The following is a 24,312-nucleotide window of genomic DNA, read 5'->3' as shown; positions in this document are numbered from 1 at the left end:
TTCTACTGTGCTGAGAGCTTTGCCTGTGCTGGCGAGAGGAACAGCATCTTTTCTCTGAGCTCAAGCCCCCTGAGAAGCCATTGGCTCCATCATATCAATGTTTGATTGCTGTTACCAAGGGCAGCTGCCAAGTCCTACCAACAGCTCCATATGCATTTGTCTTTTCACATGTAAGGGAGCTCTCTTACCATTAATACACTCATGTTATGAGTAGGATATAAAAAATTATAAAGGGAATTAGATGAATCCAAAGAAAAACTACAATACAATCAGCACTGTCATACTTACTCCTCAATAACTTTCAACTTTTCTCCTTTTTTGAAGGACAAGTCATCTTCATGAATGCCATCATAGGGATACAAAGCTATCACAATGACTCCATGTTCCTCTGTTTCTACAAAGGTGGAAAGCAAAGGCACGCTCACGTTATTTCGCAGGCTGACATGGGCATAGCACACAGCTCTTCAGATTCCTACGAAAACGTACCTTCACTGACAAACCTCTGTCCTGGTAACAGTTGCACTTCTTGATTTGCCTACAATAAAATATGTCTTTAATTAAGCAGTTTTAGATCTTTGTGACAATCTTACATTACAATTATATATTATTCACTTTGGTATCATCTCATGCGTCAGTTTAAAAGGAAACGCTCCAATTTTTTCCCACCATTCTTCAAAAGAAAATTACAACATATGTAAGTCCCCACTAGAGTTTGAATTACGCAGCTCAGACCTCAGGAAGGTGTGGCACAAGCTGTGGGGAGGAAGTTCACAGCTTTGTTACTTCTGCTGGAGAGGCTTTAGGCAGGGCACTCTAACAGGACAGTTATTAACATGTAGCTGTCATGCTAAAGAATGACAAGCATGGTTATGTTGCTAAGATTGTGCAAGAAAAAAAATAGTAATTAGAAAATAAAAAAATGGTAGTTTGTGATGTGTGTACATTGACTGAGGGCCCGCTCAGTCCACTGTGTCAGCTGGTGAGAGGGGAGAGAAGGGTGTGATTCACGCGCAGAGAGCATGGCCCCTGAGTAAGGGCAGCCATGAAATAACAGTTTCCTCAGCACAGTAAAGAAGGCAGAGGAAGAAAAGGTACCAGTCAATCTGCGAAATAGCAAACCAATTTGGTACCTGACGGGATTCCCCTTCCCGGCACTCTTCCCTTCTAATGCCAGGCAGCGCACACGGAACTGCCATTAGCTTGTTCCTCCTGCAGCTCAGCGCTGCTCCCTTCGCCGCTGCACCCTCCGCTCCCGTCCCGCCCCTACCTACGCACCTCATGCAAGGTCAAGTAGTGGCCTTCAGTGAGCAAAAGGAAAGTTGACTAGAGCTAGTAATGAATCACCCCTGATTACTTCAGCCTTTTTAAATAGAATAATCGACACCTGGAACCCACAGCTATTAAAAACCGAACACTGATGCTTTTAAAAACAGTTCTAAACTACTTCAGGTTTTCTAAAGTCACCTAGCATTCTTCTACAGATGTAGCTATATCTAGATCAAGCATTATCAAGGATTACTGTTTTCATGCAGAAAATTATGACAAACATAAAGTAATTAAGTAACAAACCACCAATTTTTACTTTTTATTTCTTTAAGTACTTATTCATTGAGGGTGAACTGCATAACACTAAAAGCCCAATTGTGGACTAATGATCATTTGAATTTCTTCTTGCATGTGTTTTGGATTGAAATTTAAGTTATGCCAGTCATGCTTTGATCTTGCTACTGGAATTCTCCCCTGAGACTATCTACTTACTGGCCTTTGCTGTTTATTGGACGTTGGATCCCTCACATAAATAGTTCGTTCAGTTTTACGTACTGGTTGATTCTTCAAATCTAGCCCATCTCCATGCAGACTGTCTTTCCTTTTTGATTTTATACATCCCATATTTCCTGTTGGAATAAAAAAGGTATTAAACAAAAAACATTATGCCGTAAACCAAACCATTTCCCATGCAAACATCTGGGCTATGCAGCAAAAACGTGCTTCCTTTTAATACACAATAGTTCACGGGAAGAACAACTGAAGGTTAGGAACACAGGCTGAACGCTCTTTTCTGCTGCAAAGAAAAGAAATCACTTCTTGTCTCAATTGACAGATGTAGTAAGTCTTTCAAAATAGTTATTTACCATTTCAACATTTTCATTTTTTCTCCCCAGGCCACCCCGCTCCAAAATGCCTTACATATTTCTGATACTTCTGTGAGCTTCAGAATAGATAGAAGAATAATATCATTACTGTAGTGACAACTTATTTCTGTATGTTTTAGAGAAAAGGCTGCTTTGGAAGATGTAGGAAAAAATTCCAGTCCAAATGATGAGAACTGCAGCTGGAGTTAGCAACACCTATATCTCCCCACTTCACAACGCGTATGCCGGTCTAGCAGGGAAGTCCCTTTGATTCAGATCCCCATCTCACATGAGCCTGATGACTTGGGCAGTCCCAGCTCCATGGCAGATACACTGCTACTCTGACCTTTAGTAATGAATCTCCTTGTTCAAACAGGCCTGTTACGACAGTCTAAAATAGCAGATGTGTGTATCAGTGATGGCAAATCACCACACAAGTATTTCTTCTTCAATACAATTTAGAAGGATAATCCTTCTCTTAGGATGTGCATCCATGCTAAATCAGATGAGATACAGCTGTTAGCATCTACATGACTGGAACCTGACTACTAATCCCATGATGTAATTACACAGTTCTTCAGCAAGCATATATACATTACCTCTATATTCCTCCCTCAGAGGAGAGTAGTTATACTTACTCTTCAAATAATCCACTGTGAATGCTTTTCAAACCTCCTTCCTTCCTCTCTCCCTCCTTTCAGGTCAGTGCTCTAATGCTAGGTTCACAGTCACATTTTCCCTTGCAGGCACACACTCTCACTCCCTCCCCCCCCGCCCTAATTAATCTTTAAAGCCAGTTCTTTGAAGAACAATATAAAATCTAAAATAAGAGCTCAGTACATATACAGACTCAAGTAAACCAGCACTGACTAAAACACAGCTGGAGAAGCTAAAGCAGATTGTAACACCCTATCCTACATCACACCTTTACCTTCATCTCTAGGATAGAACAGGTCATCATAGCAAACAGTTAAAGTAGTAGAGGTGTCCACTTGCAGGCACAACCATTTCAATGGGACGGTGCCTTATGCACCCCTACCCCTATAGGTAGAAAAATTAACCATATTGGTCTGGGTTCGTATTAAGACTTGTACTTTTGTAAAAATACTGATAATAACCATAATCCTAACTGCCTATAACAATAAACCAAGGCCACAAGCACTCCCACGTGGCAGGTCTCAACTTCCCGCATCACCTTCATTTAATCTCCCCTCCTGCCATCAAGGAAGTACCACATAATGACAGATGCAGTGTCCTATCCATGGGCTGAACATTTGCTTCTAAACATGAAAGGAGGATACCTTCTCTCCTACCATTTTTGCAAATTATATGTCACCTATTGCCAACAAACCTTGAGCGTCCATAAAATTTCATCAGTGACACAGTGAAGTGTGATACTGCTTTAAAAGCAGCATGAGAACTCATTGCTCCCCTTCTCATCTTCTCTTGGAATAAAAATAAAAGGAATCATACAGAAAATCAACAGGCACTGACCAGGCATCATCATCCCAAAGAGGCAGAGAATACAGTTTTCTCTTCTTGTGTGTCAACATTTCAGTGTTCCCATACTCTTCTGAAGGCACTGGGGGGGAATCTTCAGCCAGGATCTTCCCTTAGAAGCAAACATCTTCACCGCTTAATTTTAGTTTGTGAAAACACCCATTGGGAGATTTTTCCAAATTCTCAGCTCTACATGGGTTACATACCGGTTACTTCGAAATACTGAGAAGGCTTTTTAAAATTTATTTATTTATAATTGTGAATATATAGATGACTCTTGTTCTGTAATTAATGGTTCATAGGAAATTTCTGTACACCCACAGGCAGGCTGGTGTTTGCATGCTCACCTTAGACATCAGGAAGCCCAGTGTTTAATTACCTGCTGTATCTGCAAGATCAGGTATTTAGCCACCTAAGTGCTAACCTTTTGCTCTTGAATAGTTCTGCTTCTACAGAACAAACAGCTAAAGTGGAGGACATAAGGTAATTTGATCTAACTTGTCAGCCAAAAATCCCTTTCCCTATTGCTGTAAGGAAGCTGAAGATATCTTTAGAGATGGCAGCTTGCCCGGTGCCAGTGTAAACTCCGAGAAAAGCATTTTTGCTCAGATTTTTCTCCTGCAGCTTAAAGCACAAGAACAGCTGTGACTTAAGCCTACTGTGCGGTTGTGCTGGTAAGCTCAAGGTTAGCATTTATTCATGACAGTAACAACAACGGATCAGTAGTGCCAATGTGCAGGTGCTCCGCAATCACACAAATACAGTATGTGAGTTAACACATGCGATGGCACCAGAAAAGAGAAGATCCTGAGCCTCATCATGAAGCACTGTTGTTTTTTTTTTTCCTCACGGAGATGAAAGCCTGTAGTCCTCACAGGACTTAGCTAGGTCTACATCAGCAAATAGCCCCAGCAGTTGGTGCTGAAGCCCACACCTGCTTCAAGGGCGGTTGTTACCCCAGTCACTCCAGTACAGCCCCAAGGACCAAACATTCAGTAGGAGCAAGACCACAGCAAGGGTTTATTTAAAGGTAAGCCCCGCACTGCATCTTCCTAAAGCAGTCCCATTCTTGCACTCCAACTCTGCTCCACAACACGAACTGCAGTCTAGCAAGTGGGGACAACTGCTTCAGGAGTGGGATCCCGATCTAACTAAAATGCCAACATAGACACATCCTGAGACTTTCAGCTTCTATATAAGACAAGCCTCCTAAATCTTGCAAAAGAAACATATGGAAAATATGCAATACCATAAAATGAATGTTTAGCCCTTAATATATATCAGTATAGTTAAGTAGATGATAGATAATTCAATATTAAATTTTCTGACCTTACGTTATTTCTAAACAAGTATAGCCAGACAATGGAGACAAAGCATAAACAAAGTTGAAAAATAGTTTTTAAGCACTAGAAACTGGATCAATAAGCACATGCTCTGATACTGTGAAACAAAATATTAATGAACTCTTCAAAGGCCACAAGTTCTTATATTTCTGTACACGCCAGCCCTCTATAAAGCTGTGTGCACTGCATTGCAGACTGCACATTTAAAATTCCATAAAATCAGTCCTATGGCCAAAGCAAACGTAACCATCTTGGTTTCAAAAGCTTCTGCTCAGTGACTGCTCAGTTCTTCGGCTATACCAGATGTATTTGTTTCTAGCACAGTTCTATACATTTTTACTGAAATCTGATCCAGTTCTTTCCCAGGGTTTTGAGAGTGGTATCAAAGTAAAGGTTCACAGGGCCAGTATAAACAGCAGGCACTGACAGGAGAGTTTCAATCAACACATGTAATGGATTTCAAAATACAAAGTGCTGTATCATTACCAAAGTTAACTTCACAAATGTTCGACTCCAGCAAATTACCCATACAAAAAAGAAGCTTTGAAATACAAAATGTGTATGCAGTGTACATCTTTCTTAGTTTATACAGTAGTCATAAGGAAAATCTGAAGGGGAGAAGTTCATTCATGCATAAATAAAATATTTCACTCAGTGTAAAATGTTTATTTGCATAGCTCTCTGTTGCCATATCACAAGGAGCATCAAGGAAGAGTTTTGTGCAGATATAAAGAGAAAGAGAATATGGTAAGCAAAGAGCAATCCAGAGAGCACAGCATCGTTACAAATGAAACTATGTTATTGTGCATCGGCGATAAAAATAATTTAGACATCAGAGGAAATTCTGTCTGTCCCTACTCAGGCGGTTCCCATTCCAACAGTCTTGCAATACAGGAGACACTACTTTTCATCCATGCTTTTCATTTATGGGCCTGTCTGCACCTCTAGACTTGAAAGATAAACATTTAATTAAAAGAAAGTGTATATAACATAGCTGCTAACTTTTATAAACAGGCATCTAAAAAAGTAACAGCTTCTCTTTTAACAAAGAGTGTATTGTATTTCATGACTGAAAGGCAAAATACAGGTACTTGAGATAACATCTGCAGTGTTGTGACAAGAATCAAAGTTCAGGCACCCTTTGAAAAGCTACAGAAGTACTCATAAGAACCATGACACAGAGCTTCTGCAGCAGGTTGTTCCACAGACGCTGATTTTGATGTCTACAGAGGCATTAGCTTTGGATTTTCCCTCTGAATCCCCTATTTTGTCTCGCTACAGCAGCACTTGGGTCCTAATTCCAAAATGGATTGGGGGTGGGGGCCAGGAGCTCGTACAACATTTTTCCAGGGTTAAAATGCTTTCTATCCCCAAAATACTATTGCTTTATCTGCATTTTGCTAAATTACCAGCAGAGTAATGTGTCTAAAGCCACAACACTTCCTACTGCAAGCAGTCAAAGTTCGTGTGACCATCGCCTGTCCATCTACCCTCAGCAGCATTTGAGGTTTCGTTTCCTCACAGCGCTTATCCTTTGCATCCTCTACAAAGCCAATCTCATCTTTCGTTTTGCTCATGGTCACAACTATTCTCCTCCTTGTGATTCTATTACATACAGAATTTACGGTTGTACATTAGAAACCTCTCCTAACATTTCCTAAAAATCCACCTCACATGGCTGGGCTTTACTTGATCGAAGTCATGCCTTCATAAAAATGATTCTCAGATTTTTCAACAGTTTAGAGAAAATGCAAACTTTTAAAAAACAACTAAGATTTTACTTTGGCTTTTCTAATACTAAAGTAAGTTTTAAAAGAATTAGAACTACAACATGGAGTATACACGCTACTCTTTTAACAGATAAATATCTGTCGTTCAAAAGGTCGGTAATCATGTATATAAACACCAATTCTGTGGGTGGCTTAGGCTTTTAACAGATATATACATATGTATTTTAACCGGTACGTAAATAAAATAAATTTGTATTCAATTACAAGGTTTATAAGCAGTAAATTCTTCATTTCAGTCACAAAATTTCTTATGCAGATATATATACATGAAAGACGTTCCTCAGCAGTTCAAATAAGAGAGACAGTGCATTAAGAAGTATAAAGACAAAAAAAAATTTTAAAAATTAAGACCCCCATATTATTCTGAGTCTTGAATGTTACTCTATATTTAAGCTTCTGACTTGAACAGGAAGCAATTGTTTACACCTATATATAAAAAAAACCAACTGGTTTTAAAGCTGGAGCTTTAAAACAGCTTAGAGAGCAGAGGGGCAAATTTTATTTTTAACACTTCTTCCAAAAGTTGAAAAGAATATCTTTTCCCTTCTCTGTTTTAGATGTTTTATTCTGGCCTTTAATGACAGCTGATTTGTTGCTACTTCACAAGTTATAAAGCCAGAGGTAACACACTGATGCCTTCATCAGGTCTCCTGAATAATCAAGAATGTGAGACTTCTCTGCATTATCCTCAAGGTCAAGGCAGAAGTGTCTTGAAAAACAAACTCAGTGTGATCAACTTAGACCTAAAACTGATGGGGAGGAAGAATTTTAAGTCCACTCTGCCCATGGAAACAAACACCTGAATTCTAAGTACACCATCCAACTTTCCACATCACTTCAATCAACTGCTCAAGTTTCTCATTCCAAGAAAAAAATGGGAAAAATCTTAAATTTAAGGAATTCATTTATCTTAACCTTTATTGCTGACTTCCACTCTATGTTGATCTGCTTCCACATCATCTGTGGTACCTGAGTGTTGCAATGATCTTCTGTACCTCTGCTATTGGGACTATGAGGAGGACCATCTCTGAGGGGCCTGGGTTCACTTCTGACCCATCATCACATGGTGCAGAATGGCAAAGCAACCTCCAAGGAACACAGAGGAGGAGTTTTATTTGACGCAGTAGAGCTCAGGAAAGCCTCATCAGTACTGCTCTATACATATTTGTCCCAGTGAAGATGTGCTACTAGACTGGAGTGAGAATAAGAGTGACAAAAATAAATTATCTGTGGTCAGATGTAATGTGAAAGAATTAAACTGGAGAGCAACTGAACAGAAGTGGATTCCTACTTATTGCCTGTCTCAAAAATTATCAGTTTGGGTTCTGTGCAGCCTTGTTCTTATACCTGCAATTCATCACACATACATATATAAGAATTTATAAAATATCTATATAAAAATAATAATATCTATAATATTAGATAGATATAAACACATTTAAATTTTACTGTAAGTCCTGACTGCGTGGTGACTTTCATCAAACTAGACTCTTGCAAACACAGAAATCCTGGGTCAGCTTTCATCTTGGGCTTGTTTCACTTCCTACATCTTGTTTTTGCACTGGAGACCAACTAGGGGAACTCAGGCAGTTTGTTCTTCCCTTGCCTTTCTGCTGAAACAGTTAACTATGTCTCAGTCACTCCTTGCCTCATGTACTGTAATTTCTTTTTTAATTTAGCTTATTTCTATAGGTCCAGGTTACATCACCTCTATGCCTCCCAAACTGAATTTATCCCTGATATGGTACACATATACACGGGCATATGTATATATACACACACACACGGGCTCCCTGCGATGCATATAAAAAGGAAGATGAATAGCCTAAATCTGCTCAGTGTTTAACCATAACAGGCTTGCCCAGTGTAGGGTCCTGTTGTTCCTGTGATGTGAGAAGCAGTAGTCCAGCTGACAGAATTTTTTTGAAAAGGAGAAAATTTGGGTAATTCTTTAGCTCCTTCAATCTTTTTTGGGGAAAAGGTGAGACAAAGCTAAAACAATATTTTGACATACATCTATATAAACAGGCAAAGAAGAGAAACAAGTTAATCCCCAGTGTAACCATCAAAACCCAAATATTACTGTAGTGGAAAAGTACGCAACAAGCATGTTACTGAGAGATTTCCTCAAACTTATTCATGTTTAAGTCAAACCCTCAAATTTTCCAAGGGTGCACTTCTATCAGAGCAAGATAACAGAGCCACCAAGTTTATCAACAATGATTAGGGCCCAGGACTAAAAATTACTTTCTGGGAAAGGCAGACCTGTTCTGAGCAGCACAATTGAATCATACAAGCTCAGAAGCGAGTTTGCTGTGCTCTGTTTTTAGAGAGGTTAATGGGCAGTGGTGGAGAAGAACAAAATATTACTGCTGAAAGGTTGCAGGACCTCACTCCACTTGGCTTAGAAGCTGTCTTGTAATTCCCAGTCTTAAGCATGTTTTGGGGATAATAACGGCATTTAGCCCTTCATCCTCTCCGGCAATTAGAAAAAAGTCACATCTCTTTCAGCCTCTTTTCTAGGCTTTAAGGACCAAGCCCTGTCAGTCTTTTCCATTTCCACTGGTTATCCTAGGAGCCGTTCTCCACATCTGTTTCAGTTTGAACTCATCTGTCTTAAAGACAGGAGGCTGGAGTTTGGTCAGGCGTTCCAAGATGACTTTCAGCAATGCCTTGCAGCAAATAGTATTAATATTTCTTTGACCTACCGAAATATGTTGCCCAATAAACTCCAGAAATTCATTATTTTCACACTTTCATCACACTAGCCTTTTATAATCATCTTGCGATCCATTAAGACATCCAGGTTTGTCTCATTTTTCATAATGACAAACTTGTCACAGCAGACTTTCGTATCTCCAGTGGCATGACTTTACACCCTGATATTAAATTTCTCCCCAATATTTTGCTAGACCATTCTTTCTGCACAATATTCTCAGCCACCTGTGTGTTTCTAATGCCTCCTACTATCACAAGGGGACTCCTATTTTTTCATTGCAAATAAAAATATTTAAAAAAAAATGTCTTAATGTAATGCTAATGTAACATTAGGCAACAGAGAGTGGTCTTGCCAAGAGTTTGGGGAAGTGCAGCAGACAGGCACCACTACCCTGTTCAGCTTCTTTCACAATTCCTTCCTTCGCAGTTGCACCCAAGACAAATGTTCCTTTGTCTATGTTGTCTCAGGTTATTTTTTATGGTTTTCCTATATCAGTTACAGAAAGTAGCACCCTGTCACCTTCACGATCTCCAACATTTGCATTCCTACTACAATTACAAATCTGTCACATTTCTACTTCCTCTGCAACATTGAGTTTTAAGCCCCACACCAGTATTTCTGCTCCTCCTCTTTAGAGCCCAGATTCATGGCATTAGCACACAAATATCTCAGTCCAGCTAAACCAATCTGTGTTGGCAGGATCCTTTTTTGAACTCATTACCAAGCTGACTACGCTTCTCATTGACGTTCTCAACACCCATTCTTCCCACCCTTTGGTGTCCTGCGTTCCTTTCCCACATTGGCCTGCATATTGAAAACGGGTAGAACTCTGCAGCATTCTTAACTCTGGTCCACTTCTTAATTTAAACACTTTTCATATCAAAATTCAAGTTAGAACAGGGAAAAAAGGTGTGCTGCTACTTGACTATAGCGGAAGTGGACTGTGTATTACATCATACAGCAAGAATCCCCAACAGCTGAAAAGAGAACAGGAAACTTTTGGTGAGAAAAAATACCTGGAGCTGCTGTATTGAGGTGTTTCTGGAAAAGGCAGACCCGTTCTGAGCAGCACAATTGCATTGTACAAGGAAAAACCTTTTCTCCTGTACCACCCCCTTTTTTTTTTGTTACTTACTAGACCAGGCATTTTAGCTATGCAATAACCAACATTAATTAACACATTGCTATACTAAATGGAAAATAAGCAACAAGTTATCACACCTCAAACTTCCAAGTATGAAGTGATCCAATACAGCTATACAGAAATCAGGTGTGGTCAGGCGAGGTTTGAGGATCATGTACTTCCCTCCACAGCCTTTGAAATAGGAATGCTTTGGTAAAAACAACTGCGTCAGATCAGGTAAATGGTTTTCTGTATTCAAATGATACTAAGCCACAGTCCAACCTTTGCCTGTCTTGCCTTTAAGTCTCTGGGGAGAGGATAAGTTTATTCAGTGCTCAGCTAAATGATACACAGTTTTTGTTGGAACTCACAAATGACAGCAGAACATATACAATAAATATCATCATAGCTGATGACAAGAAAGATAGCTCTAACAGGGGTGGGGGGCCTTGGTCAAGAAAGAAGCATCTTCTGTTCTTCTACAAATCCACCACAGTTTTTGCCTAGATTTGTTAAAAGCTTCGTTTCATGTAGGGATTTAGGCTGTGTTAAAAAATAAACTAAAATTAAAATTAAAAAAAACCACTGAAAATAACTAATGTCATTATGGTAGTATAATAATGTTATAATGCTTGCAAAAGGATGAAAATAAAATTCTGAAACAAAACATTAGATTGAAATGAAGTGAAATATAATTTATCCAAACTACTGATCCTTGTTTATTCAATTGAATAAAAATAACAAAACACAAATAAGTTAATTCACACAAGATTGTAATTTTGTTAACATTGCATAATAGACTTTATATATTATGAAAATGTTCCAGATTCATGTAGTCAGTATTTTTGGCACTAATTTTAAACCAAGTCTTACATTAAGCTAACATCTGTTTTCTGACCTTATAACACTCGCTTCATTTTATTACAATCATTTGCCTCAACTGCATCCTCCAGAATTTTGAATTGATATCAACAATGAATTAATTCACTTTGCCAGCCCTTGGGCAACCACATCTTCTATTTCCTCAACTTTTTTTCTGCTGCACTATATCTTTTGAAGATAGGGGAAAAGGTCAAATAATATCTTAATTTGACATAATGGAATAAATACTTCTATCAATTCTTAAAAATGACCATACAAAATAGAACAGAGAAAAACTATGCCAACATGTTAACCAACTTAAAGGGAAGGTTCCCAAAATACTTTTCAGACTTAAAAGTGTCATGCAAACTATAAGCAAAAATGTCATTTTCTGTACTGATAAAAAAACTCAGTAACAACAAAGAGCAGCTCCATATAATAAAATCTCCATTTCCAGATGAAAATTTGGCCAAACCACTACATTGAAGAGGATCGATATTTTTCCTAAGTATTAGGAAGTGTCCCACTCCAGCTAGCAAACCCCAAGGACTATGTCTACAATCCAGTCTGGGTATATCTATGACTCACATACAATTTTTTCAGCTTTAAATTGATGGCTTTGGCCAATAATGCCAGTATGCTAAAGTTTCAGGAGTCTAATATTTGCCCTGAGTTTTTTAGATGCTTATGTCTACCACTAGTATAAGGATCCTTCTCCCCTCCCTTTTTAACGATTAGAGCAATCACTGTGGCATAGGAAAATGAGAAACTACCCATAAAAAGGACAAGGTGGTGGGGTGAAGTCCAGGAGCAGCCCAAAATCATCCTCATAACAAGTAATGCGACAGAAAGGCAGAAGGACAAGCTTCACACAGTTTCTCTGGAGAACACAGATCTGGGACCCATCCTTCTTCACCCCCAACAGTACTTACCCAGCTCCTCACTCTCCCCTTCTCCTTCACACATACACTTTGCCTCCCAAACCAAGGTATAGTTGAAAGGCGAGCAATAAGGGTTTCTGCAGCAGTCCAAAAGGCCTAGTTCATACTCACAGTGGTTTTACTCAGGTGTTGATTCCAACATACCCATCGCTGTACTTGAAACCAAAGGCACAGCCACACAAATTAGACTGAGTAACAAGTGGCCCTGCACGAGCTACTGTGCAGTACCCAGTGTCTGCATTTACTATGTGATACATGAAAGAGAAATGAGAGTTAGCTTCTCCCTGTTTCATGAAGCCTCAGAAGATAACATGTGACGAAGCGAGCAGCTTGCTAACGTTTAGTGAGTTTCAGGAAAATTAAGGTGTCTCTTTAATATCATCACCTGGCTGTACCCCAACTAGCTCTTCAACTGAAACATGTCACTCTGTCCGCCCCCTCCAGAAGGTGCATAGAAAGGTATATTTGCAGGTAGCAGCTGATACCCTAAACCTTCATCCCATTCAAGCAAGGCAGCCTAACACTCAACTTCCACATGCCCAGACAAAGGTATTGACAGGACGTTTGTTAGGGAGAATCATTAACAGCTACTATGACTAAGGGGAGAAGATGGTTATTTACAAACGTGGCCTTTGACTACTTAAAGATGTTGTTGTCAATAAAGAGTATTTGCAGATGTAATCTCTTGCTTTGAGATGTGCCTGTAATTCAAACCATTGCTATACTGTAAACAGAACTCGAAGATCTTGAACTTATCACCACACATCAATGAAAACATGACGGGAGACAGTAAATTCACAGCCAACAAGCCCTGATTGAGGTTTTGAGGGTGGCCTCATAGAAAGTATACCACTTCTTTGGGTTTATCTTCTGTTTTCAGTGTGTTTAATAAAAGGGGGAAAGGCAGAGCAGATCATTAGTGCATATTAGCTTTTGTTCTCTCAAACTCAGGTAACCGTATCCCCTTGGAATAAATCAATTATTATAAACCTTAGCTGGCTTTATGCTTTCTACAGTCTGCTTTCAACATGGATTAAGATAGTTATGACTAAATAAGTGCAGAACGACTTCTGTGTCAATGGATCCCAACTCCGTACTACTAGCCCGGACACTTTGTAACTCATATTACTTTGCACAACGCTACATTTACTACCCTGCTCTAGTAGTCAGAGGGCTGCTTCATCTGCTGTCACCTCCATGTTTATATGCTGACATGTACTCATGACCAAACTTGCAACTTAAACATAGCAATTCGTGCTATAATAGCATCATATTATGCCTTGGGCACCTGTCTAAAGCATTGAATTTCACAAAAGAAAAACAGATATTTTTTTTTCATCCCCTTCAAACACCAGTGTATAGTTGAGTGGCAAAAAAAAGTTACTTCTCCAGCAGACTGTTTTGTGTTTCATTAGCTGCACAGCATTAGATATACACAGAGGTACCCTCCTGAAACACAGGCTATTTTACTGGGGTATGTAATACGGATTTCAGAATGAACTCTAAGCTCAGATGAAAATTTGGGGTTAAATCATTCATGCTGATGTGGGCTAACACTCTTATTCAGAGTCCAGTTCCTCCTAGAAGTTTGCAAAACTTGGACAAGTTTTCTTAAGTCGCAAGAGGAAGTTGCAAGAGTTCTTGAAAAAAATCAGACAGTGTCGAATCCGGTGCCAGTAAACTACACTAGCAGAAATGGAGTTGTGTGCTATTTGATTTTTACAGGGGTACTGCAAGAACAACCAGCACTAACCGTGTAATTATTCCTGTGAGAAACCACCCCGACTTGTTCTCACTGGTGTCAGTAGCAGAACCTCCCTTAATTTCAAGGGTGTAAGATTGTACTCTGGGTTCTGGCACTTCACAGAGGTCTATTTATAACTCATTTATTTTACTTAATTTTAAACACTGTGTTAATTATATTCCTTTGAGGCCATGAATCTAAAACAGGCACGTTCCCGTTGATTTCTCGCCCAGCTCAGTGAACTGCTCTAAGCAACTGTTGCAATTTGGGGTACATGTGGGGGGACCAAAGGATATTGCCTGAACCAACAGTTTGCTGCAAATATGATAAATAGAACTAAAAGAGCTATATCATGAGCAAATTTTGGAGGTTTTTTTATACTAAGTCCTTGAGATCAGGGTTTTTTAAAAAGATGTGAGTACACTTTGCATAGCCTACCAAACATATCCTGAAGGACTACAATTTGCCACTAATTCAGGTCTGAAAGCCTGGCGTGTAAAGACAGAAGCACACTTTAACTAAAGGCTTGTGAAACTACATGCTCAAGCTGGGGTGACAGTGTGAGTGTAAAGGAAATACGTCACTGGGTGAACACAGAGTAAGAATTCACATCCAAGTTTCTAAGCATGCTTTTCACATTTGCTGCACACATAAGCATGGATAAGAAGTTTCTCTAAAGTTAACCAAAATTAAAAATATTTTACGTTCTTTCTATTTTCAGAGAGAAGTGAGAGTAGGAATCTGGAAACTCTCTTGTAAGGGAGGGTTGTGACTTGCTGGTGTTACAGTTCACTTGATTGTTCCTGCTTCAAACATTCTAAGGAAGAACCGGAGACCTTCAATTTTAAACACATCTACATCTTCGCATATTATCTTCCTCAAGGGCAAGAATGAGCACAGAGTTCCCCAAATCATCAGTACAGCAGCTATGCAAGAATATTAACTTGATTAACGTTCTTTTATATTTGAGAGAAGTTACTCTACGCTAAATAGAAGTTCTGAGAGGAGGACTGACCTGAAGAAGCATGTTGCATTTGCTCAATATGTGAATTTATTTCATTTTCAGAAACCGATTAATACTTTGACTACTGCTAGTATTTTGACTTTGCCTTGACATTCCTTGCCTTCTCTCTCTCAACACAACGAATATTGCTGTATTCGCAATGTATTGTTACTGGATTGCACAGCATTCAGTATTTTCTGTTGTTTCTGATCCTGCTTAACAGTTAAGAGCCTTGCAATTGATAGCAGATGAAGACCTAGCAGTTGCAACCATAGCCAGTTCCACTGAACCAGGCTCTGATCCTGTAAGTGACTGCGTACGATTTGCAAGAGCTCTACAGAATTTGAGAGACTCAGGCCAGGACTTTCTAAACAAAAAGCAGGACACAGATCTTCATGAGTAGGACAGCATGCATGACAATTTTGGCAGATTTAGACTCATGGTAAACTGGAGGTCCATGACAAGAATTATTTTCACATTCATACTGCAGACTGCAAGAATTTTACAGCAATCTTAGTACGACCATACTGGCTGCTCATTAAAGTTTATAAACTTCATAACTTCATATATCAAATATATAGCTCATAGGCAGGCCACATGATTACACTGTACCTAACAAAAACATCTTAGACTGTGCACAAGCCCCATTGATTATATGTGACTTTAGCACTCATGGTTCATGCAGCTGACTTTCCAAGTAAGAAGAAAGAATAAATTGGTGTTCGTGATGATTACCCAAGTTTGTTTCAGGAGAACTGTAATGGGTTCACAATGAATTTACATTTGAATTCCACAGAATTAAGCATTGTGCAAAGAAGATGCTTTAAAAAACAGAAAGCCCGCTTAATAATTAGGCATACACAGGAAGTTCTGAGGATAACACAAACAGTATAAGAAAAGGTGTAGGAGAGGAGGCTGAATTCCCTGAGACGTCAGAATTGGGGTTGAAGCTGAGAAATAAATGAAGAGGGAAGAATGTGTAAGCAAAGGGATAAAAAGAGAAAAAGCAATCAAATAAGAATGCAAAGGATGATAACTAATGGGGTAGAGACAAGTACAGTCCCTAGGAAAGCACATAATCTCAATCAGTACGACAAGATACAGAACGTGCAATAAACATAACATAGTCACACCGCTGAAACTGTATTCTGTGCTCAAAGGAGAAATTACTTTCCTGTGTCACATCGTACCAAGCATCTTGATATTTTTGCTTTTATTGCAGGAGGAAGGAAAAGGACTTTTCACCCATCTAAACCTAGCAAAAGACTGCCATTGTACATAGACAAATACATTACAGAAGGGAATACTGTTCTGATCTCCGATTCAAATAAGCTATTCAAATGCGAATTTTGCATTTTCTGACATTTGTATCCCAGTGCCGTCAGACTTGCTCAAATGATCTATTGAGAGCAGAAACATCTCACCTGAACCACCTTTTTCCCCACTTGTTCACTCCACCAGCCAAATCTCTTTTCTGCTGGTGCCGGCTCCACTGAAGTTGGTTCTTCAAAAATTGCACTGCCTCCCCAAAGCTAAATTTCTTAAGTTTCACTTTCTGTGGGGACAGATCATATGGGGCACGTCAACACTGAGGAGCACAGCACAGAAACCCTGGAACAAGAACTGTTGCCTCAGCACTGCAACCCCACAATACCAACCCTGGGTTTCTTCTTCCCCGGCCAGCACCCATACCAAAAAATCCACGCTCTGCTTCCCTGAACCAGGTAGATTTACAAGAACAGTCAATGCTTGCTCAAAAATCTTTTACATGTGTCACCACACAGCACAGAAAAACTCCTGCAAACAACAGAAATGAAATTTGACCAGAGAAGGTCAAAGTAACATTGCAGAATGGCAGGCAAAGGGGTAGCAGACAATCCACGCTGACCATCTTCAAGATAGAAATTAACCTGTTCCAAGTCAGGCTGAGGTCACCATTTTAAATCAGATGTGGTAAACAGAAGTAGTTGGCTCTGAAGACAGATCACACCTACACATGATACATGCTCTAGGCAGAAGAGTCTTGCTGGCCATCTATAGAAATACAAAGCTTTCTTTTAAGGAGGCACAGGCTTCTTAAAACACTGTGAAGACCACGTCAGTAGTGCCAGGTTAGTACTCCATTGGACTTCCTACCTCTTCAAGAGGCTGGGGGTACATATTTCTGAGTGCGTATTCCCTGATAAAGTAGTACAAGTAGATTACAAATAATAATTAGATTATTAAAGGAGCTGAGACTTATTTTCTTGGAAGGGGAAAAAGAAAAGTTGCTGCCCAGAGATCCGAGTCAAGAGATGAAATAAACAGCTTATACCACTGGCAGTCATGAAGACAAAGCTGGAGAGAGAAAGAAGCAGCAGAATGGTGCTGGGGAAATAGAAGAACGATGGGAGAAGAAAAAAGGAAACAGCGGTAGGAAGGGAGTACTGCCACAGCAGGGTAAAGACTGAAACATGGCTTTTTCCAAGAAACTGGTGAGAAAAAGCCCCAGACAAACAGCACATTACTACCAGTGAAGACATTTGAAGCAGTGTGGCTCTAAGACTTTTTCAGACACACTTGTAAGCATGATGGCAGAGGGACGGGAACTGCTACCAAGGAAATTTAGTAGGATATTTTCAGAAGCAGCAAGCTCTCCTGGTCAGGCCTACTGGCAGTAGTGCTGTCCATCGCCTGCCTAGCAGAAACCATCAATCAGGCCACCTACATCCCAAGGGAAACTGGCTTTGCATTCACCTCAATATGGCTTGGTGCTTCTCCACTGGTGCCAGGACAGCTGCGCAATCTCTCTCACGGCCAGTGCAAGTACAGCGGGAAATCGATGACAGAGCAAAGACCTCACAAGACAGAAGAAGGAAGACAAAGTGCCGCGCCAGCAATACAGCAGGGGAGTTGCTTAAAAGGCGAGTTTTCCTATACCCCTCGCAGGCTGCAATGCTTCTCTCTAGCCTTTGCATAGTTTAGAAGATCTTCTGCAATGGTAGGTCTCTAGTTACAAAAATGTACTTTGAATCCTATTTGCATGACCTGCTACGCCATAATGACACATTCAAATTACTTTTGCAAGGTATTTTGAACAAGTTGAACTCAGAACATCCAACATAGGATTTCCTCTTTCTCCTGCCCATCCCCTTCCTGTGTGTTTATGAAAAACTTTCACTTCCTCAGTGGTGCTGACACCAGCTCTGGCCATCACTTAACCCTGTTCTCCAGCTCTCGTCCGTTCACACCTGAATCACAGCTACCCTAGGGCACTCAGCACTTACTGAAGGGTTTTCAAAATCCTGTCAAGATACATGGCTGGGGTTGCCCTGAAGAAAACCATTTTCTCTCCACTGGACCTAATGAATATAAGCCTCCTGATGCTGGCAAGGGACACTTGAGCAGGCAATTTCAATAAATGCAACAGATGCACTACTATCCAGATCTTCTCCTACTCCGTTGATACTACCGGGAAATATTTTCTTTGTCTGAATAGAGTAAAACTTAATCATAGATATGTCAGACCTACTGATTTATAAATACGTTATCATTTTGTAGGAATTCACTCAAACATACTCTTTACCTTTTAATGTTAATTTTGTTCTAAGACCCTAGTACAGTTATCCATGGAAAGAACAAACCTGCTTAGCAGCCAAATATACTTCTGCCCTAATTCCTGTAATACCGTGTTGTTTCAGCTTATGTCCAGGAAAAAACTTGAATAAGATTTCATCAAAAAATTGATCAAACAGGTTTGTATACACCTATCTGCACAAACTAATGAAGCAAAGATGAAAAGCAAAGCAATATATTATAGATGCCACATCAGAAAGCCCACTTAACAGACTATGCCTTTGCTGACTAACTTCCTGAAACGGCTTTCTGTTAAACCAACAAAGGAGTAGTTAAGAACACATCCCAGAGGGAGTCCATTCCCTCTGAACTTTTATCATATCCAGACTTCCAGCAGCCCTCTAGAACAGAGAAAACTGCAGAAAATGCCTTTCCAGAAGAGTAGCTGCATCCCATTCTTCAACTCCTGTGGTAAGCTATCATATTTTCCAGATTAAGATCACACAATTTGCTATCACAGGCACGTTCAAGAAATGGCTTGGTCACAAGAACATGCACAGTAAAAAGGAGGCCTTTGCAAATTAAAGTAGCGAATTCTACAACATATCAACCACAACTTAGACAGGAAGAAGTAGCCTCATGCTACGCACAGCAGAGACCATAGAGGAAGAAGGACACATTGTTTAGACTGTTTATCATTTGAGTCCTTTGAACTGAAGAAGTAAGATAGTATGCTGTGCAAAGACAGGAACCGATTGTAGATACTTAAGATGCCAGCAGTTTGAAAAAGATAGACAATGCTAACCTAACGGCATAGAAAATACTGGCCTGAATGGGGATAGTCTACCCTTTTTCCCCCCAGAGAAAGGAGATCTAACCATTCCCCCCTTCACCTCTCCCTGGTCTCCTAATCCTTCTCTCCCCAGTGAAGTGTCACTGTTAAAGTACCATCTCTCTTCTGATGTTCAGCTGACAAAAATAACTAATCTATTTACCTCTATGAGTAGTTCTTTAGGGGACGCAACAAATTCAGTATCTCATAAGTATTTGGAGGAAATGCTTCCAACACAAGATGAATTCTGCCTTTGCATTTTGTTCCATGAACTCACATTTTCAGGAAAGATGCTGAAGTTGACCGTGAATGATTCAGCTTCGGAAATTACAGCATTTAATGACAATGTCAACAGGAAACGTATTTGAATCAGGCAAAAATAAATACGAAAGCACGGACCTTTCCATCCTTCCCTGAAGGACAATTAAGTTTAAACTAGGAACAGTCACACTAAGGACAGTTACACTGTATTTGCCTTTTATTAGTAGAAGCTGATTTCTTTGAGAAGGTACCATTACTGTTTACAGTATGGCAGTCTCCTTCTCCTTGTATGCTTCACTGAAGACTGTTTTCATACAAATATAATTTTACATTTTTTTATCTACATAGTTTCCTGTAGCATGGCTCGGCAAGTCTGGAAGCCTCTCTCTACCATCTCTAGCACTCCTACACTCTCATGAAAGAGGGGACACAAATAAATGGGAGAAACAGGAAATAGGAGTATGATCAGCAGGAGAAAAATCCTAACTCTCAGCTGGGCAACAGGCTCTTCTACAGAATGAAGCTGCTCTTCTTAGAGATAGAAATCCTATAGAGGTAAAAGAACAATAAATGCTACTTAACAGAGTCATGTGGTTTGGTGTAATTATTTACACAGTCAGCTCCACAGCGTCAGAAGGAAGCATCACCTGCTGCACACAAAGCTCACGCAACCCTCAGGATCTCCAGCTAATGGATTCTCCTCCCATCCCTTGCATTAGCACGTGACGGCTCACATCCTTCAGGGCTCACTGGTGCTGCAGAAACACACCTCTGTGTACAGCCATGCTAGTAGAGCAGAGTGCCAGGAATCCAAGTCTACACCCAATACCCACCCCATGCCTTCATTTATTTGTTTATTTATTTATACCTTATCTGCTTGTTTTCTGTGTTCATGCAGTTTTGCAAAGGGCTCCCTGAACCCCAGGAGTAAAATTGGCTCTACAATTCTCTGGACACAAGAAATAAAGTCACTCAGTCACTCAGAATATGCGCATATGGAAAGGAGGAAAGACCTCATCCCCTGCCAGGTCGCATAACCCTCTGAGAAAAATAAAAATTTGTTCATGGTCAACATTTTTCCATCCAAAAACCTCAAAGATCCCCATTAAGATTCCAAACAACGTGTAAATTACAGAGAGGAAAACACCTCCTTTCTGCAACAGAAATGGAATCACATCTGAGATTAAACACTGCAGTTCTTAAACCATCCTGAATACCTACAGAAATGTCAAACGCTGCACAGGAAGGGCCAGATGCGGCGTTTCTGGCCTTGTGGGCCACCGCACTGAAGATCAGCTACCAGGCTGAGTGAGGAGGACCTTGGGCCTTTTTCATTGCCTGTTTTAGGAACTGCTTCGCACAACACTTGCTGTCCTGTGATGCTATTTATCTTACAAGAGCCAACAAGGCCATAAGAAGATAGCTCACTTCAATTACATAGATAAAATGGGGAGAAAAGTATTATGACAGTTACTTATACATTCATAAATACATATTTATAAATACATGCAAGAAAGAATTTCACGTTTATGGAAACTGTCTTGAAAGGGTAGCATTAAAAACTGGAATACTAAATATCTTAAAGGCAATGGGCTTCAACCTCATATGCAAAAGTTTCATAATTCATTGCACTGTCAGAAATCATTGTGCAACTCCACTCGACAAGGAACTTATAAAGAAAGGCCTAAGCCTTACCTCACCCTCTGTATATTTATATAGGGAAAAAACATTATTTACTCAAAAAAAAAAAAAAAAACCAACACAGAAGAAAATAAGAACAATTTCAAGCCAGCCAGCTACTGTACAAAGACAATTGTTCTACACCATTACAGTTTAAAAAAGTATATCTCAACAGCACACAATTAAAATAGATTTTTATGTTGTTAAATGAAGCATTCTTTTCTAACTAGTCTGTAGCTCACAAAGCTGAAATGGAGAACGAAAAAAGCTATAGAACTCAGAAGAGGTCCGTAGAATGAGACATCTGTTGATCTTGGAGTGCGTTAATTTAAATCCTTGCCCAAGATTTCATAACCTCCTATTAACAGTATCTAACTGATTTCTAGCCTGTCGCTACTTTTTCAGATAAAACTGTTTGATTTTTTCTCATCCATACTTTCAGTGCTGTTGATGGTACCTATTTTAAAGATACAAAGTTCCAACATATCAAAGATAAGTAACACCTACTCTGCATTCAATACCGGGTTGGAAACAATTCACACAAACACAGTTTGACTATCCCTTTGGTAAAACTGAGCTACATTTTCCCAACATAGCTTTGCAGTTTCCCAACAAAAATCTTCTTTTTTTAAAAAAAAAAAAACCACCACAACTCTTTAGTGATACTATGATGAGTGCAGATTCATCTACCTGGCACTCACACTTTACAGGTACTTGCACCTAATGTTAAGATTCCTAAGTTACAAAAGTTAAAAAGTTACAAAAGCTAAAAACTGTAATTTCCAATTTGTATTACCATGAGCTAAAATACATTATGATTGGTCAGACTGTTTCTTTCTTTCAAAGGTGGGAATGAAAGGCAAGAGATGGGATATTCATTTGGGGTTTCACATGAAACAACAGAATAAGAGCTCAACCTCTGTGCTCTCTATGTGTATCCACAGTAAAAAGATCTGGCTAAACAAATTTGAGGTGTTAATAATCTCCTTGGTCTTTAGTGCCAACAGAGACGAGCGAAGCAGCAAGATGAGTTCTCCCAGACCCATTCATGACAAATTCTTAAGAGATGCAATTTCAACAAAAACTCTTAACCACTTTACTGAAGGTACAGTATCAGCCAGGAAGATCTAGCTTGACTTTCAGATCCTAAATTAAAATCGGAAGGAGAAAACCTCTCCCGGCCATTCCGTAGGCACACAGTACCATTGCAATAGTAGCCAGCAAGAAACACCACGCACCAAACATCACCGTGCCATTTTCTCATCTTTCTTTTGAGCTAAAGCACATTTGAACATACAGTTAAGAGGAAGCAGCTTGAACTTGGAAGACGCTCCGGGAATTACTCTACTTAGAAAAAAGCAGTGTAAGAAGGAATACCCAGAGGCCACATTATCTCTCCTAAATCAGGGCTATCGCCTTGGCTCGAAACACCGACTGCAGACTTTGATCAGCTAATTTTACACGCTTTCCAGCACAAAACAGCCAGAAGGCACCCCAGCCCGCAAGACCATAGCAGAAGCCGGGCAAAGCGGCAAGGGGAAATCGTGCTTTTTGAGAATGATGATTTTTTTTTCTTTTTTTTTTTTTTTTCCTCCCAAATGCCGTATTTCCTTTACGACCCCATCCAGTCCTACCGGGAAGGTCAGGCGGCGGCGGCAGCAGCTCCTCCGGGAGGCAGAAGCGAGGGCAAGCCGCCCTGTACGTGCCGTGCCGTGCCGTGGGTGCCGGGGCCGGGCACTCTCCGCTCCCGCCCGCTGCCCCCCGCCCTCCGTGGGAGAACCCGGGAGACCCGGGGCTGCCTCCCACTCATCCCCGCCCCCTCCTCCCCGGCCGCTCCCGGCGGGGCGACGGGCGAAAACACTTACTTTCCCGGGTGCGAAAGTTGAACGGGCAGCGAGCGAACTCCACGGTTACCGGCGGGGCGCGGGGCGGGGTGTCCGGGGTCCGGCGGCGTGCCGGCGGCGTGCCGGTGTGGCGGAGTGGCTGCCCGCGGGGCGCGGCGCCGCTGTCCCGCCGGCCGGGAGAGGGGTTCGGCCGGCGGCGGAACCTGGCGGGGCCGGCGGCAGTTGGCTCTCGGCCGCGGGGCTCGACTTCCTGGTGCCGGGTGAGATTTGCATGCGGGGCTGCGAGGGGAGAGCGGAGCGGGGCGAGGCGGGGAGAGGGCGGCCGCTCGCTCGCTCGCTGCCAGCCGCGCCGGCGGCTCTCGGCGGGGAGGCGCGGCTCCTCCGGGCGAACGGCGGGACGGGGAGCGGGGGGACGCCGTGGCAGGGGCGAGGTGGGGCAGGAGCGGTCGAAGTGGGGGGGAGGGGGGGGTTTTGCCTCTGAGGAGCTGCCTCAGGGCCGGCGGGGCTGCTGCACCCCAGGAGTGGGCGGCACCCCAGGAGTGGGCGCCCCCCCCGCTGCACCGAGGAGCGGAGTGCCCCTCCGCTGCGCCCAAGGAGCAGGTCCCCCCGTGCCCCAGAGCAAGCTTTGTGAGGCGAACGAGCCTCTGTTAAAAGTTTTAACTGAATAAACCCGTGTTAGTCCGAGAGGCAAAACAGAAAAGGCTGTCCTGTTCCACCAATAGCCTTAAAAACCATCATGAACTTCTCCAAAACTCAACTATAGCAACTTCTAAGGTCTGTAGGAGGATGGGTAGGAAGAAAACAAAAAACGAGAAACCTTATCTTTTTTTAATTTTTTTAAGAGATTTTTTTACTAGCCTGTTGAAAAGTGCGGTAAGATCTCATAATCTCATAGGTCAGCAAAACAGGAAGTGTGAATGTGTGGACATAACACCCAGAGGATGCAGCTGAAAAGCTCTATGAGAACTGGAGCCAAGGTGCGGT

General features: G+C 41.0%; 1 protein-coding gene across 8 annotated transcripts in view; it reads right to left on the bottom strand.

The window, feature by feature from the left end:
- The window catches only part of LYN (LYN proto-oncogene, Src family tyrosine kinase), a 55,118-nt gene extending 31,444 nt beyond the window's left edge, over positions 1–23,674 (bottom strand). The window contains exons 1-4 of one of the 8 annotated variants that reach the window (XM_075085044.1): positions 23,350–23,674; positions 1,759–1,895; positions 487–535; positions 289–394 (exon numbers count right to left, since the gene is read on the bottom strand). In XM_075085044.1, the coding sequence (XP_074941145.1) occupies positions 289–394; positions 487–535; positions 1,759–1,890 (287 nt within the window). In that variant the 5' untranslated portion in view covers positions 1,891–1,895; positions 23,350–23,674. Of the gene's footprint in view, positions 1–288; positions 395–486; positions 536–1,758; positions 1,896–3,063; positions 3,083–16,580; positions 16,645–17,892; positions 18,029–23,118; positions 23,251–23,349 lie in introns of those variants that run through there. The other 7 variants (XM_075085041.1, XM_075085037.1, XM_075085043.1 and 4 more) reach the window with 7 other exon arrangements.
- Between the last annotated feature and the right edge of the window lie 638 nt (positions 23,675–24,312).

Source organism: Phalacrocorax aristotelis, chromosome 2, assembly GCF_949628215.1.
Source record: "Phalacrocorax aristotelis chromosome 2, bGulAri2.1, whole genome shotgun sequence".
Classification (NCBI taxonomy): domain Eukaryota; kingdom Metazoa; phylum Chordata; class Aves; order Suliformes; family Phalacrocoracidae; genus Phalacrocorax; species Phalacrocorax aristotelis.
Note: the sequence above shows the minus strand (reverse complement) of the source record. Positions and strands in the feature narration are given on the sequence as shown.